The sequence below is a fragment of the Porites lutea genome, chromosome 5, assembly GCF_958299795.1.
Source record: "Porites lutea chromosome 5, jaPorLute2.1, whole genome shotgun sequence".
In the NCBI taxonomy this organism is placed as follows: Eukaryota; Metazoa; Cnidaria; class Anthozoa; order Scleractinia; family Poritidae; genus Porites; species Porites lutea.
The window spans coordinates 29,118,654-29,135,139 of record NC_133205.1 but is presented as its reverse complement, the minus strand read 5'-3'; the positions used below and the strand labels follow the sequence as shown (position 1 = coordinate 29,135,139).

The following is a 16,486-nucleotide window of genomic DNA, read 5'->3' as shown; positions in this document are numbered from 1 at the left end:
CCTAACTTGTGTAACGGAAAGAGATCTCTATCATGCCCTACCAGAGTGGATGCCGGTTTTCAGTCAAACAGGCAAGAGAAAAACAAAAACTCATGTGATTATGATTAAGTCTTGCTCCACCGGCTACGCCCTTTTAATTTTTAAGTTTCCCATCCAAATGGAGCTTAGTAACTGCTTAGTAAAAGAATAAACGGAAAGAAAAGAAAAGAAGCGTGGAGAAGAGGAGGGAGGGGACGTTGTTACCTTTTTGTCAGAAAAAGGTCCCGATTCCTAATTACAGCTGCGCATGCCTGATGTTGGATCTCATCCGGAAGTGAAACATTCTCGTCCTCAGAGCCACTCGGCTTAATTTAAAACCACGTGACCAAGAAACGACGGGCTATGGGGACGAGAATCGAAGTGACAATAGACCTTTTTACCGATACGGCGGCCATATTGAATTAATTCGATTATCGAGTATTATAGGATGCCCAGGGGGCATGAGCACATTTCGTTTGTATTTTCGAGCGCTTTTCGCAACAGTTTTTCGTAAAGTTTTCTTAGAATAAGATTGTAATGGTAAAAGGGTCCTTGTGCCGTGTTTGGATGTAATAATGATCGCCTTTTTCCCGAGAAATATACAACGAAAGACCATATTTCTAATACTAAACTAAAAAAAGGCGATCATTATTACATCCAAACACGGCACAAGGATCTTTTTTTCCATTACAATCTTATTCTAGAAAAACTTTGAGAAAAAATGTCCCGAAAAGCGCTCGAAAATACAAACGAAATGTACTCACTCAAGCCCCCTGGGCATCCTATAATACTCCTTAAATCGAATTAATTCAATATGGCCGCCGTATCGGTAAAAAGGTCAATTCATCTGAATTCATTGACACCTCATGATCATAACACAACGCAATACTCCTGGTGAAAAAAAAAAGCATTGAGTGGACAAGCCAGTTGTGCAAGGAAAAGAACAGAAAATTTAATCGGCTAATCTCACAGATATTCGGGCAGTGAAAGGCCATTTGGTGTAGTTTAGGAAAAGAGTAAACTGCTTGTGTAGAGAGCTCTAGATCTGCAAATATACTCAAACGTTTCCTGTGAAACTTGTAAGTATCGGAAAAATTAATGCCCCATACAAGATCCCCCATCTTTAACTTACTTAATACTTAGTTTACTTAAAACCAGGGATCGAACAGCCTCGGTGAAAATTCATTGAATTTCAGAGAAACTTGTTCTTGAATTATCTTTGAATTCAATGGATCCATAAAAAGACCTTGAACTTCTGCAAGAGTCCTTGAATTTTCCCAAACTTTGATTTGGCAAAATAAGGTTGAGATGTTAGCACAAATGTTAATGTTTCCGTTTTTCTATTTAAAAACTATGTCGGTTAGCTTTCTACAAAAATACTAGCGTAGCCAAAGTGACCAGCAGTGCATGTACTAGAAATACGTATCTCGCAAACCCGCGGGAAACTTGAGGTTTCTGACAAGCCTTGCCGGTCGCAGTTTGAAACTGGTTTAGCCTGCGTAGAATGGCGGTTTTGGTCGGGCGCGCAAACAAGCCAAGGTGGGGCGGTGAAACTGCGAGGAGATTGGGGCGGGAGCAGTGTCGCCGCTCATTCGCGCGCACTTTTGCGGCTTTGCTACTCAGTAGTGTGCCCGACAAAACCGCCATCAGGCTACGCTGGCTTAAACTGGTTGGGAGAGTTGGTCCCTTGCGCGTCTCACAGAATCGTCATTTTGTGCCTTTTGTCCCAAGTGTTGTTGGAAGCCCTTTCTGCTACAAATTTTGCCTGGAAAGTGTGCCTTTAAATCACAATCATTATGGTTTTCCAAGAAACAGGACGAAAACTTGCAGAAAAAACCGGCAAAACCGGTCCTTGAAGACTTAAAAATTTCTTGACGGAAAATTACTTGAAAAATGATCTTTAAAATTTCCTGTGCGAAATTAAACTCCGGCAATCTTTAATTGCCACACGGTAGCTCTGTGGAAAATTTGTTCAACGGTTTGCCCATTTTTGCCAGACATTTTGATATTTGTTGTCGTCTTTGTTTATGTTTTCTTCGTTTATCGAGATTGGCAAATTTCGGCGAAATACCAAATATCCTCTGAACGCACGGCTCTTTTCCGTTTTGCCTTTTCATCCTTTTATCGTCTAGCTGTGTAAATAGACATATTTAAATAACATAACACAGAATTCTAGTTTGGGAGTCAAGTCTTTTCTATGCTCAGACAATTCGAAACATCGGCGAAAACCGCCTTCCAAACCCTGACCCGACTAATCTATCAGTCAGCAGATCATAAATAATAGAATAATTTCATTCTATTAGTTTGTTATGTATATAAATATATCCCTAGTAGAACTTATTTGCGATGGTGATCAGGATAAAAAGTGAAGCATAAATATTCACAATATTCAGCTCAATAAAATAAAATAAAAGGTACCTTTAACTTTATAATTTTCGCGCGTCTTTAATTCGCAAAATTCGGGAGCTGTATTTTGTGAGTATAAATTTCCCCGATAACAGAAAAATAATTGAGTTACGCGGTTTTGCCAATGTACACCTTATTCCCTGACCCCAGGGCCCTGTTGCACAGTTTTCGCAAAATAAACACAGAAAATAGTTGAAAAAAAATTCAAATTAAAGGCTCTTAGCTACACGAAAATTTTTAAGACGCCCACAGAAACAGTCCACGATTAAGTACCGTCGTAGGCTACATGCAGTTTGCATCCTCATGAAACGGATACCGGAACTACACTGAAAAACTTGAATAGATAAAGCTACGCGTTCAGCGAAACGAGAAATTTTAAAAAATATAGTACATGCAAAATGTAGTGAGGTGAATTGGCCGGATTTCCACCTCATACCCTCGTGTTGCCTTTGTTCCTTCCCGACAAGACTCGGGAATTTGAGCTGAAGAAGCTAAGGAGTAGCGGGAGATCATTTCCAAAAACAGCGTCTGGTAAACGAGCCTTAAGCCGCGTTTGTGGTAAAGAGATTAGGGATCATAAGACTGACACACCGAAGAACACGTTTGCCACGTAGTTATACAAAAGGCAACCATGGTAATTCAATCCCAAATGTGATAATGGCATCACCGTTCTACCTGGTAGCCTAGCCGTTTCTCTAGGGTGAGAGGCAATCTAGCTGTATTTACGGCTGCGCGTACGGGTAATTTACTCCCACCCGTACACGGAAACGGTGTATATTGAGGTCTCTATAAAGCGAACAACTCTTTGGGTGCGAAACCGGTCCGCTATAACAACCAGCAGTAGCGGAATAGTAGGTGTCCAATTCCCCTGAACTAAATTTTAGGGTTTGACGTGTTCTTTTTTAGCTATGTAATTTAGACGCGCAATAGTTCGGTTGGGTTGACGTTTTTCTTAAAGTCACGATAAAATCCCTGAAATAATTTGTAGTACGTGCTCTGCTTACGGATATTAATAAGATTTTGCTTGTTGTAGAGTTAAGCAATAGGATTACAGATTGGCAAGACTGAAAAAAATCTGGTGGCTAAAAACGCCCCCTTCTGTCGTTTCTGTTTTCAAATAGCAAGCCTGACTCCTTTTCCTAAGATTATCATAATTAACGGAGGATGTCACAGTGTTTTGGTTTTAGCCTACACCCACACTTGGCATATGCATACAATACAAACCTCAATTTAAAGTCTTATCACCGTCTTCTTTGATTTGATCTTCTCTTTTCAAAAGACAAATTGCCTCTAGCCTCCGCCTACTATCCACCATCCCAACCGGCTTTGACGACTACTTTTAAAAGAGGTTATTAAATTAAATCCAACGTCTGTAAACGAATACACCGTTTACCGAGCTTGTAAAGGCGCTGGCACAGCCGGAGAGTTTGACCGGTCGAGGGTACGTTTAAAGTCTTTTTTTGATGGTAGATTTATATGCGAGGTGTTCGTTAACCAGGGGCACCGAACAACTGTTTACTGAAATGTCTTTTCGAAGAAGCAAGTATTGCCTACAGGTTTTACAGCACAAGAAAGGATAAAAATTTCTGGCTATTCGGAGTTTTTCTAATTAACCACCCTAAGCTAGATTTTCGGAAGTGGATTTTAAGCAAATTATTATTTTTTCCCAAGATTTGGCGATTTTTGTTAAAAAAGGTCACCTCCTAAAATTTTTTAATGAAAGTATAGCTTCTCCATTCCCTCGCAGTTTCGATAAGACCCGTGGGGTTCGAGACAGCCACTAGTTCCCTTAAAGCATCCGAAAAGACAGATATAGGAGCCCATCAATAGTATTTAGGGAAACTTCAAATTAACAAAACAGCTTCTGAAACATAAAGAAAACCATTTAGACATTTCTGGTCGCTGTGCTCCTGATTATTCTGCGGAAAGAAACCATAGTAAATCGATTGTAACTATCTGCAAGTTTATGCGAAATTATTACAGGAAGTCAAAGCAAATGAATAAGAAATGGCGACAGTAATATAGATATATCTTCAAGTAGATTTGTATTTCCGCAGTTTCTCTCATCTTCGTTCTATATGTTTCATTCCTTTTCACGGGTTAAGATGAACTAAACAAATTGGCATTCTCCAATTCAAATGTATAGGTTTTCACAGCTCAGTTGGTAGAGCACTTCAGCGCTAACGAACGGGCCAGGGTTTCGAATCCCTTTGAAGCTTTCTTTTCGGGCTTCATTTGCAATTGCTTAAATTGCGATTAGCACCGAGATGGTCCTTCTCTGTAAGCTTCTGTAGGTCAGCCAGGAACGTTTTTAACTTCGGGTAGACCGTGTAGGAATTAGACAAATCCATGATACGACTTGCAGCTGTATTAAATTCCACCGCCATGCTGTAAATGTCTTGATTAAAGCTGCGTAACATCCAGTGTTATTCAGTGTTTTAAGTTTATTCCATAAAAATCTGAAAAGTCACTCCCCAAAGCTGATATTGCAGACTAATTTCATAGCCTAGTTACCAGTGTCTCTTATCTGGAGAGCCGAAAGAGGCTGGAAACGAAGTATACAATATGCAGTTGAACTGACATATAGCCTTCCATGCAGGGATGAAAGACAAGCTCCCCTAAAAACGCCTGCGTGCATGAAAGACTAACTGGCATACTGATCACTTTATTTTTGACCTCTCATCTCCTTAAAAAAAAAAACAAAAGGGAAAAAAAGACACCCTGAGGTTGATATTAATTTAGATGGGTAATTTAGCTGTTGGCCGTCGTTGTTTAAATTAATACCTGGTCAATTACTGTATTTCCAATTTTTCTTCGACTAACTATTTATTGGCCTTAAATGCGACACCTGTCACCTGCATACACTTTTATGAAAGATAAATTGAATATTTCAAAATTCTAACTGCCATCATTTGCAGTTCCAGGGAACGCTTTGTCGTCAGTCAATCTGCCATAACCGCCAACTGTAAGTGGCCAACGTCAGTCGACAGAAGAAAAGAAATTACGATTATTATAATAATGAATAAAAACGCTCAACAGAATAACGATTAATTTGAAATGCAGATGGTAATTGACACACCTGCCACAAGCTCTGAAACCTTAATTGTCGAAGCAGGTAGTTACTAGCAAAGTTTGCCTTCCCTTCGTCTTGGAGCAGTGTACAGATAAAGAGATTGTACTCAGACGAACGCGATGTCATCGCCTAACGACACGAATGCCACAGACGAGGATGATGAACCTCAATATGAAGAACCCCCTCCACTGCGTATTTTTCGTCTTGCCTTGTTTTCCTTGATTATCTTGGCCAGCCTAATCGGTAACTCGGTAGTTTGTAAAGCGGTATGGAGTATGCCTTCCCGAAAGCCGTTTTCATACCATCTTGTTGCCAATATGGCCTTTGCAGAAATCATCAGCTCTCTGTGTTTGCCTGTCATGATGGTGTTCGGTTTTGAAGACGGGCGCGAGATTGAAATCGTCCACGATATCAATTGCATTGTAAATCCCATCCAAGTTCTTTCAATGATGGTAGTAACTTATTCGCTGGCCGCTCTCGCATTATACCGCTACCGAGTTCTCATCAACCCAGTTTCAAGAACTCTGTCGATTAAACTGAAACTTGTAACATTTTTTTGTCTGTGGTTACTGCCCACAGTTGTTTGTATCCCCTTGTTCCTCTCGTTTAAGTTTGAAAATGGCCATTGCCGTCCATATCATGGATCCAGTGTTGGAAGTACCTTAACTTACGATCTTGTGAGATTCGTCATAAATTTCGTCCTACCCTACTTGGTCATGGTGGCATCTTACGCAGCTGTAGCGTGGAACCTAAGACAGAGAATCGGCCAAAAGGCAGCCGAGGCAAGGGGCTCGATCATTCCATCATCGCATACCGCTGAAGTCGATATTGATGAGCCGGTAGAACTTCATGCATTGAAAAACAGCAAGGAGGGAGAAGAAGAACAGCAACAAGCTTGCCAAACCGCACCACAAGTGTTGGTCGCCGTAGATAACTGCAGATGTATTAAGAAAGAAAACTCCACTGACGCCGAACAAGATTTACTGAAGATGATATTTGTGATAATCCTGATCTTTGTGTTTTGTTATTTTCCTTATCAAGCAGTCTTTCTGTGGCAAAAATTAGCTGGAATAAGCGACTGGCAATTTCGGCATCACAGTTTGATGGTAAGATACACGTTTATTTTAACTTGTGTGCCAAGTGCTTTGCATCCTGTGTGTTACGGAACAATGAACAGTTTTTATGCAAAGGCATTCTCGAAGATTTTCCTCTGTAAACCCTAGCTAAACCTGATGCTTTACGGGAATTGCCATTATGGGTCAGAGATACTAGAATGACTGTCGACAGGGGCACCCAACGACTGTTTTCAGTAAAATATCCGTGTTCGGAGAACCAAATATTGCCTAGAATTTTTCTATTACTTGAGGACGGCTAAAAATTTCCAGATGACCGTTCCATTCATGTACAATTTTTCAAGCTCATGTAATAAATTCTCTACGATTTTCGCAAGTTTAATTTTCCGCATTTCACTGCCCAGGTTCAGGCTATTTTTCGTAGAAAAAAGGAAACCTAAAATTTTAGAATTTAAAAAGGCGATGGAGAGAGGAATCAGAAAATGTCTCACTTTCGTAACACGTCAAATTGCATCTAAAATTTTCGGGAAAATAATACTAAAGGCCTTGTAATTTCGAAAAGACTCAAGTTGACCTAGGATGACCGAACTGATACAAATTTTATGGCGCCGTTTAGGATGCACTTCTAACTTGAGTACTCTGGATAATGTATTTAGGAGGAAACTGTCGTTGGGTGCCCCTGTGTCGGCTCGTTGAGAATCTGGATCGTACGAAAACTTAGGCCTGGTTCAGTCGCCGTACTTTTTATGTGCCAAACCTAACTGAATAAGTTCGAATTTGGAGCGACACTGGCGCGACATCTGATTCAGACGGCGTACCGTGTGTCGAACCTAAGTTAAGTTCGACAAAAGTTCGACAGACTCTGTCGAACTTTACGCATTTGCCGCACCAAACTAAAACTGTCGTACCAAATTGATTCAGACGCCGCTCTTTTGCCGTACTTAATTCATCAGTTAGGTTCGGCACATGAGTGGAGCGGCGTCTGAACTGGGCCTTAGTAATAAAAATGACAAGGTTTCGTTCTTGCTGTTAGTTACCACGCGTGCATGGCCGTTTTTCGTCGAATAATGGCAAGTAGTTGGCTTCGCGCTGAGAAATAGAAAATATATTTAAAATTTTATTATAAGCCTTGTTTTATATGCGTCACTCTTTCATGCATGCCTTTCAGGGATTCAGGGACGTCATCCGATCTCAATATGGGAAGTTATCCGACTCTAAGTCTTCCTTTCCACTTGACGCGCTAAGCATAAATTCAAATGAGTTAGTTGTTATTTGATTTTTATGGACGGCAATTATTCGGCAGAAGTTTGTACAAACCGTGTCTGAAAAGTGTTGAAGGCTGACAGGAGGAACTTAGTAAAAAAGGCGCAATATTCGGTTTGGGAGTTAACTTCCTCTGAAAAAGACAGGATCTATCGCGGAACAAAAATAGAAGTAGATTATGATAAAAAATTTCACGAACAAACTACTTGAAATGACAAAGAAAAAACAAAAAAAAAATGAGTGGATGAGCATATGGAATTTCAAACTGCATTTTTAATATCAGGGATTATTTATTCATTCTTTTAAACACAAAATAAACACTGACTATTTTAAAAAACCCCAAAAAGCGTTTTAATAACCAATGCCAATGTCACAAGCCAATTTGAAGAAAAATTCAAGTAGACAAGAGGATATGATATATTCTGTTGAAACCACTTTGAATTTACGTTGCTGTCGAGACTTTTAAGGGGAAGTTAGTTTTAGAGGTACTATCTCGACCTTTTGTCCAAAAGAAAAGAGAAAGTTTGGCAGATGCAATACTTAAGTGCATATCTAATTCAATACTTGAAAAACAGCCACAATTTATTTTCCTTAAAGACGAACTGAACTTTACAATCTTTCAAAAGTATTTCAAAAAATTTGAGATTATTTGTGTAAATCGCCCTTATAACGAGTAGACACTTGTATTATTTCTTACTTTTGATCTGAGTAAGGGAATACATGCGCTAATTCTGTTTCGCCCTCGCTCTTTCAGCCAGGTGGATTGTTATTTAGCAAGCGAAAAGAAAATAGAGCCCGATCACAAGTTAATAGACCTTGTCATGATTTTCGTCGCCATCTTGACGAGTAGGCAAACCCATGAGAAATTACAGTGTTTGTATGAGAATCTAATGTCGAATAATTTCCGCATAACAGCTTTTCTGAAAGAAATATAAATTGTAAACTAAAGCTAAACTAAAGCTTTTACGTGTATTCTAGTCAGTATCGAAACATATTGTCGGCAACCCCAAAGAACCTTCTCAGCGGGGGTTTAGTCGATTGCCTTATTGCTGGGAGACTTCTGATACATGATAATGCCGCGATCTGTTGGGAGATCATCCAAGGGGGCAAAGAGTTCAATGTAATTAATATTCAAAACTTCTCGAAACTTCGCAGATGGGCGAAATTATGGAAGCTCATTGCCTAATTGGAGCCGAAATGGAGAGTGTTAATAGCCTTTCAAAACTCATTAATAATTCGTAAGCTTATTGGCCTATCAAATGGTCGATAACACATCGCGTGCAGTGACATTAAATAAGGGACTTTAAGATCCAGCGACGCGACGACAAAGACAACTTCGCTTAAAAAGTAAATTTCCGTTCTTTCAGTTTTAATAGCGATTATTCCTACCCACTTACTTTTTCAAATGTAGGCGAACCCTCCTGAAGCTGAATTTCAAATGACCATATTCAAGCTCAGAAAGAGAGATAAAATTTCGTCGTTGCTTGTTTACGTCCTCCATAAAACGCGAAATAAGGCATTTTTACGTCGTGATCATGCAAAAACGGGGAAGAAATGTACAAAAAAGCGTGATACAGGTGCGAAGTTGTTGTTTTGCTTTTTGAACCTATTGATTTTTGGACCTTCTCATTGCAGCCCGCCTCGTTGGATCCTAAGGTGGCCCGAACCTATTTATAGGCGCGTTTGTTATGTTTTAAAATCGCGTTTTTCGGCATGAAAGATTCGACCGATTTCTATGATTTTTGGTATCCTTAATAAAGAATGGTCGAACTTTAAGAAACTGTTATTTATTTTCTTGTAGGTATAAAAACGTTTGAGATATCAGTGTATGTTTAAAACCCCATTTTTACAAATAATGTCGATAACTTCGAAACCCTAAGACAGATTTTTCTCTAACTTTAGCAAATAAGCCTCAGAGCTCTCCTACTAGTTTTATAGCTGCAAGTTTGAAGTCAATCATGATCGTATAACTCGCGGCACAAATAGCTTGTCAAATTTAACCTTAAAATGCAACGCTAACACATTTGTGAAAGTTGACACGCAAATAGAGGAAAACTGCTGACGGACTATTTTCTATCTGCAAGGGTATTCTTGCCCAAAGCTTTAGTTGCAAGAAACTGGCTAATCAGAAACCTACGGCGAATACAGTTTACAATGCAAGAAGAACAACTTTATGCTGAATGCGGGCAAGATGAATGAACATCTATTTATCAAAGTTACCGTGCATTTGCCCTTCTACGGAAACCTCCTACCAGTTTCAGTTTTAGCACCGAAGGTTCCCATCTTGAGGAGAAATAAAGCCACCAACTCCAGTACTTCAACCGATCCAATTTCAGCTGCAATGAAAACGCCTTGTATTAGGTAATTTATTCAAGCTTGAAAGATTTGCCATTACATTCGCACGGACAGTTTGACACCGGGGATAATGAAAAGAATAAGACGATTGTCATATTTTCTTTATCTTCATCCCCAAGCGGCAAGCTTCCCGTCCGAATGTAATGTCAAGTCTGAAAAGCTTGAATAAATTACCAAGTACAAGGGCTTTCAGTGCAGCTGAAAAATGGACGGTTAGAAGTACTGGAGTTGGTGGCTTTATTTCTCCTCGAAACGGAAACCTGCGACGCTAAAAACTCTTGAGAGTTTTTCGTAGACGCTATATTTTGCCTTGATAAGATAGGTTTCCAAAAGAGAGGGACAAATACAAAGTAAGTTTGATGAATGGAAGTTTTTAATCTTGCCCTGCATTCAGCATAAAGTTGTTCTTCTTGTATTGCGAACTGTATTCGCCGTAGGTTTCTGATTACCCAGTTTCTGACAACTGAAGCTTTGGGCAGGAATACCCTGTAACCAAATTTGTATATATAATCAGTTCTCTGTAGTTTTAATTCTTCACTCCATTAAAGCATATTTCTTCACATGTTCATATTTTAGAATTCTGTACTCTGTTCTACACTTAAAGGATTCATCGACATCAATTCACGTAAAAATTTCGATGATCTACACTCAATCCACACACTTGATCAGCTCCACGACTCCGAACGACTACACAGTTCTAAGACTCTTGTGCAAAGCTCAGTTTTCAGATCACGTGACGAGTTTTCCCGCCACAATGATGCAATAATTTCTAACATACCCTTGCAGATAGGAGATAGTCCATCGGCAGTTTTCCTCTATTTGTGCGTCAACTTTCACAAATGTGTTAGCGTTGCATTTTAAGGTTAAATTTGACAGGCTATTTGTGCAGCGAGTTCTACGGTCACGATTGACTTCAAACTTGCAGATAGAAAACTAGAGAGCTCTGAGGCTTGTTTGCTGAAGTTAGGGAAAAATCTGTCTGAGGGTTCTCAAACGTTTTAATACCTACAAGAAATTAAATAACAGTTTCTTAAAGTTCGACCATTCTTTATTAAGGATGCCAAGAATCATAGGGCGCGATCCATTCAACCAAAATTTCCGGAAATTTCGGTCCAAAACTCAATGGATCGGTTCGGTCCAACCGGAAAAGGTTCGAAAAACCTGGTCCACCTTTTGAGGTGGTCCTCTTTTCCCGGTCGGACCGATCTGAATTTTGGTTGAATGGATCGCGCCCATAGAAAGCTATAGAAATCGGTTTAATCTTTCCTGCCGAAAACGCGTTTCAAAAACATAACCAACGCGCATATAAATAGGTTCGGGCCATCCCTTTATTAGTATGCGGTGTTTTATCAGATATAATGTCACTGCACGTGACTTATGAATACCAATTTCAGCACAGCAACTGACACAACAAATGGTGGGTGAATATTTAATGTTCTTTAAAATAACACACGCAATAAATTTACTACTGCACAAAATTTAACTTTGTTCTTTTAACAATTTGATCAGCCAAAAGTTCAGTGACTCAGCGGTTATATTGGCAATAGCAGTGTCCAAGCGTTGCACTCAAGACTTCGAGAACTAGATTTTTATTTACCTAAAATTCCGCCATTCCAGAACAATATTCCCAGAGCACTCAGTTGAATATAAAAGAGTCAGAAATTTTCTCTCTCGGGCAAATAAACGCCCTTGCGGGCTGAAGAATGAATTCGAAATTGTTCATACTGTACTGACTAAGTGGGTAAGGTCATGCATCATCCGACAAAAACTGACCTCATTCTCTTAGCCTGAAATACTCCGTACCAGGCTCGTCTATGCTTTTGAATAACATTTTTCCACTGGATGCGCCCCCGGATATAGCCAAGTGCCTAAGAAGAAATGGATAAATGTGTTCATAGCCTGCATAGCAGAAGGGGTTTTGGTGTGATCGTCGTTTGCGCTTCGTTGCAGGCAGGTTGGAGTGTGTGAAACCAGGCTTTAAGTTTCTATTTTTGATGGTCCACTTGGCTCAGCAGTAGATGGTCTCTACTGAGCCAAATGAGCTTTTATGATTATTTTCTTTTCACCAAGAAGTAAGTAAGCCAACATATATTTGGCCCTGTATCTAGCTCTGCAGTTTAGCATTGTCACGAAGTACCAAGGCGCATTAATTACCCCGCCACAATGATGCAATAATTTCTAACACACTCCCCGCCTTGATTGACACAGGTCAATCAACAACGAAACGAATAAAATAACAAATGAAAGAAAAAGAGTTTGCTGTTCTTTGACTTAATGTTAATGTTCACTAACATGTTCCTGTTCAGCATTTCCCACGAAGGTAATAGGGAAATCAGTGTTTCTGTTCTGACGCTCTTCCCGCACTTGTGATTCGACTTCTACAGGGTAAAGCCTATTTAGGGGTCTTGTCATTTCCACGACTCGATCTCCACTACGCACTCTTACAACAGCTCCTCTGTGGTAACCATCTCGTCCTGTAATGAGAGATTTGACGACTCCCATACTCCAAAGTTGTCTCGGCGCTTTGTCCTTGTAGACGCAAACAACATCTCCGACCTTAATCGTTGGCTTCCTGTTACTCGAATTGCAGTTGTGATGAACACGTAATTCTGTTAAGTATTGCTTCTGCCAACGTTTCCAAAAATGTGAAAGTACAGCATTCAAGTACTTCTCACGTCTTGAAAGATCTCGCACAGTGTGATTTCCCGCAATTGGTTGTTTAGCGCTTCCGTTTGAACTCAACAAGCGACGACCAATAACAAGTTGCGATGGTGTAAGAGGATCTCGCATTTCATCACTCACATAAGTTAGAGGTCTTGAATTCAGGATTCCTTCGGTCTCGACAATGATTGTAAGCAGTTCTTCATAAGTGACTCGAGCTGTTCCTAAACTCTTTTTCAGACAGCGCTTTGTTGATTTAACGAGACGTTCAAAGAATCCACCCCACCATGGTGCTAATGCCACGTTATATTTCCAGGATATGCTATACTCTGCTAACAACCTTTTGAGCTCTTCACTCTTGAAAGCGGAACCATTGTCCGATACAACAAGCCTTGGTACACCTCGTCGAGCAGTGAACCGTTTGAAGCTTCTCACAAACGCTTGAGTTGACATATTTGGAACAAGGTCTAGATGAACTGCGCGACTAGATGCACACGTATATAACACAATGTATGCCTTGTTCATAACACTACTCTTGTTGTACACATCCTTGACATAAATGGGACCCGCAAAGTCTACTCCTATACTTGAAAATGCGAAGTCGTCAGACAATCTGAATTCAGGTAGTTGAGGGGTAGGAGGCACTCCATAGGGGCGACCTTCAAGTTTCTTGCATACTACACACTCGCTTAATATCTTCTTAACTGTCTGTCTTCCTTTAACGACCCAGGATTTTGAACGCGGTTGAACCAGTGTCTCTGCTACTCCATTGTGCATGACTTGTTCATGGCACTTGAGGATCAACAATCTCGTAAAGCAATGTTCTCTAGGCAGAAGTATTGGAAATTTGGTATCATAGGGTAACGACGACAGACCTATTCTTCCTTGACATCTGACTACACCTTCACTGTCCTGATAAAGTCCCAGAGTCGACTTCATTTGCTGGTACTTGTCACTGTTCAGGATACTCTTTTGAACGTGTTTAATCCACTTCTTCTCAGCTTGCTTGTAAACTTGTAAGGATTCTTCTTGGTCAGTTGATCCGTCCCTTTTTGTTTTCAATTTTTCGACAAATAGCAACACAAGTGAAGTAACCCTTATGAGCTTCGTAAGGGAACTGTAGGATTCAGGATTAATGATACTCTCCAGATTTGCTTCTTGTTTTTCGGTACACGTGTTCAATAAGCTGGAGACTGTAGGTTTGGCTGATTTCAGTTCGCACAACTCTTCCTTGGCTTGTACATTTACAGGCTGGACTGGCCAGTAGGCACTTTCCTTAGACAGGAATTCTGGACCATGTAACCACAAACCACTTTCTTTGAGTGCAGTGGCTTTAATTCCTCTTGATGCAATGTCAGCCGGGTTTTCTGACGTAGGACAGTACCTCCATTGCTCAGGCGGTGCATTTCGTCTGATTTCGCTCACGCGACTCTCCACAAATTGCTTGTATTCCTTATCAGTGTTCCTAATCCACCACAAAGAAATCATAGAATCCGTCCAATTGACTACGTCATCAACTCTCACAACGTTTTCTAAAGCTTGACTCACACTCTTCACCAATCTTGACGCAGTAAGGTTAGACAACAGTTCTAGACGCGGTATGGTTTGCTTATCCAACGGAGCTACTCGGGTTTTTGAAGCCACAATCTCACATTCTACTCTTGACTCATATTCTACTCTCATGTAAACAACGGCTCCGTACGCCTTTTCCGACGCATCTGCAAAACAATGAAGTTGGAGCGAATTAACTTCATTCCTACCGAGACCTTCAGCATAACACCTTTTAAAACTCACTCTTCCAGCTAGTCTTAGGTCTGACAAAGTTGACAACCACTCTTGGTTGAGTTCGGTATCCACTAACTCGTCCCAGTCCTTTTGTGCCTTGCACAGTTTTTGAAACATAATCTTGAAGGGTAGAATAACTGGAGATATTAACCCCAAGGGAGCAAAGAATCTCGTAGCAGTACTGAGAATCAGTCTCCTTGTAGCTGGCTGAACGTCCACACCCTCCAATATCTTAGTCAAGTCATAGATCAGTTCATCTTGGTTAGGGTTCCAAAGCATTCCCAAGACCTTCTGCTCTTTCTCAGTATCTTGCTTAAAAACTGACTTTGAGAAGCTCTCATCTTCCTCTTGAACACATTCTTTACTGTTTATAGCAGTCTCCAACGAAGGCTGAATCTTGTTTCAGGGATTGCAAAAGACTTGCTGAGTTGCTGTTCCACTTCCTCATATTGAACCCTCCTGATTTGAGACAGAATTTTATCTCCTTCGACAAAGAAAAGGCATTGTTCACATCCTTGGCCCCAGAAACGAAGTCATCTACATACAAAGACTTCAAAAGCTCAAGTGCAAGAGCATTGTCATTCAGCATAGATGTATTAACATGGTGTCTGGTAGTAGCATTGAGAATGAAGGGGCTAGCATTCACTCCAAATACAACTCTTGTAAAGCGAAGTAACTTAATCTTAGGTGATTCCTTATCGACATCATCTACCCATAGAAAGCGTAAAAAGTCTCTGTGTACTGGATCAATCTCAATATTCAAAAATGCTTTCTCAATATCAGCAGTTACAGCAACTTCATGAACTCTAAATCTCAGCAAAATGTCCAGTAGAAGAGGATTTAATGAAGGTCCGACATGCAGACAGTCATTTAAGCTTGGTCCAAACACCTTGGATGAGGCATCGTATACAACTCTAACCTTTGTTGTATCTCTGTCAAGTCTCACAACTCCCCTGTGTGGGAGATGCACATTTCCAAGTTCTAGGACTTGATCTTGCCGCACTTCTTCAACTACTCCACTTTCTAATTGCTCCTTAATCACTTGATCATATTGTTCCAGTATTTCTGGTTGGGTCTTAAGCCTCTTAATCACAGTTGCCAACCTCCGTGAAGCATTTGTATAATTATCTGACAGCATAGGGTGATTATCCTTGAATGGTAGCTTGACTTGGTATCTTTCACCAGTGAATCTTATCTCATTTGAAAACTTGTCATGAACTGAAGTTTCAGTGTCCCTTATGCCTAAGGTTTCCAAGTCCCAAAATTTCTGCAAATCATCTTTCACATGGCTGATGTCAGCTGACTCAATTTTCAAAACATGTGTAGCACTTAGGTTAACTGTGCATGACTCTGTCAATGCTGGAACTGCAGCTGGTCCTGACAGTACCCATCCCAACTTGGTCTCAAGAGCTACGGGTCCAGAAGGATCTCCCTTGATTATTCCTCCAGTAAAGAAAGACCAGTAGTGATCTGCTCCTATTAGTAAGTCAACACTAACTGTTCCATTAACAGCTCCACATGCAAGCTGTAGTCCTTGAAGGTATGGATAGCATTCTACTGCACCTAGAATTTCTTGGTTTGATACTGGACTGCATATTACTGGTACAACGTAAGCAGTGACGTACACACTCATTGCATCTATTGTTCTGATGCACAATTGCACAATGTCACATTCCTTTACAGATGCTGAATTGTCACCAAATGTCTTGATTAGCAAGGTTTCCTTACCAACAGTAGGTAATTTTGGCTACTCACGTGTCTTACTGGTTATATAAGATCTCTGGCTACAAGAGTCAAAAATGACTTGAGTATACATTCCAGTTTCCTGGTTATCTGGTCTAGAAACAAAGGC

The 16,486-nt window shown here is 40.3% G+C and overlaps 3 protein-coding genes across 3 annotated transcripts; 1 reads left to right on the top strand and 2 right to left on the bottom strand.

Moving 5' to 3' along the window:
* Positions 1-5,474: 5,474 nt before the first annotated feature.
* On the top strand, positions 5,475-6,720 carry LOC140939189 (orexin receptor type 2-like). The gene has a single exon (XM_073388759.1). It carries the CDS (start codon positions 5,617-5,619, stop codon positions 6,718-6,720), a length of 1,104 nt encoding a protein of 367 aa, XP_073244860.1. The 5' UTR covers positions 5,475-5,616.
* A 5,745-nt stretch (positions 6,721-12,465) lies between these two features.
* LOC140938193 (uncharacterized) lies at positions 12,466-14,913 on the bottom strand. The gene has a single exon (XM_073387712.1). The coding sequence runs from the start codon at positions 14,911-14,913 to the stop codon at positions 12,466-12,468; it is 2,448 nt and encodes an 815-aa protein (XP_073243813.1).
* An 82-nt stretch (positions 14,914-14,995) lies between these two features.
* On the bottom strand, positions 14,996-16,267 carry LOC140938192 (uncharacterized). The gene has a single exon (XM_073387711.1). The coding sequence runs from the start codon at positions 16,265-16,267 to the stop codon at positions 14,996-14,998; it is 1,272 nt and encodes a 423-aa protein (XP_073243812.1).
* Positions 16,268-16,486: the final 219 nt, after the last annotated feature.

Bases quoted from the DNA above. Each gene is read 5' to 3' on its own strand.
- LOC140939189 (XM_073388759.1), top strand. From the start codon at position 5,617: ATGTCATCGCCTAACGACACGAATGCCACAGACGAGGATGATGAACCT.
- LOC140938193 (XM_073387712.1), bottom strand. From the start codon at position 14,913: ATGCTTTGGAACCCTAACCAAGATGAACTGATCTATGACTTGACTAAG.
- LOC140938192 (XM_073387711.1), bottom strand. From the start codon at position 16,267: ATGAGTGTGTACGTCACTGCTTACGTTGTACCAGTAATATGCAGTCCA.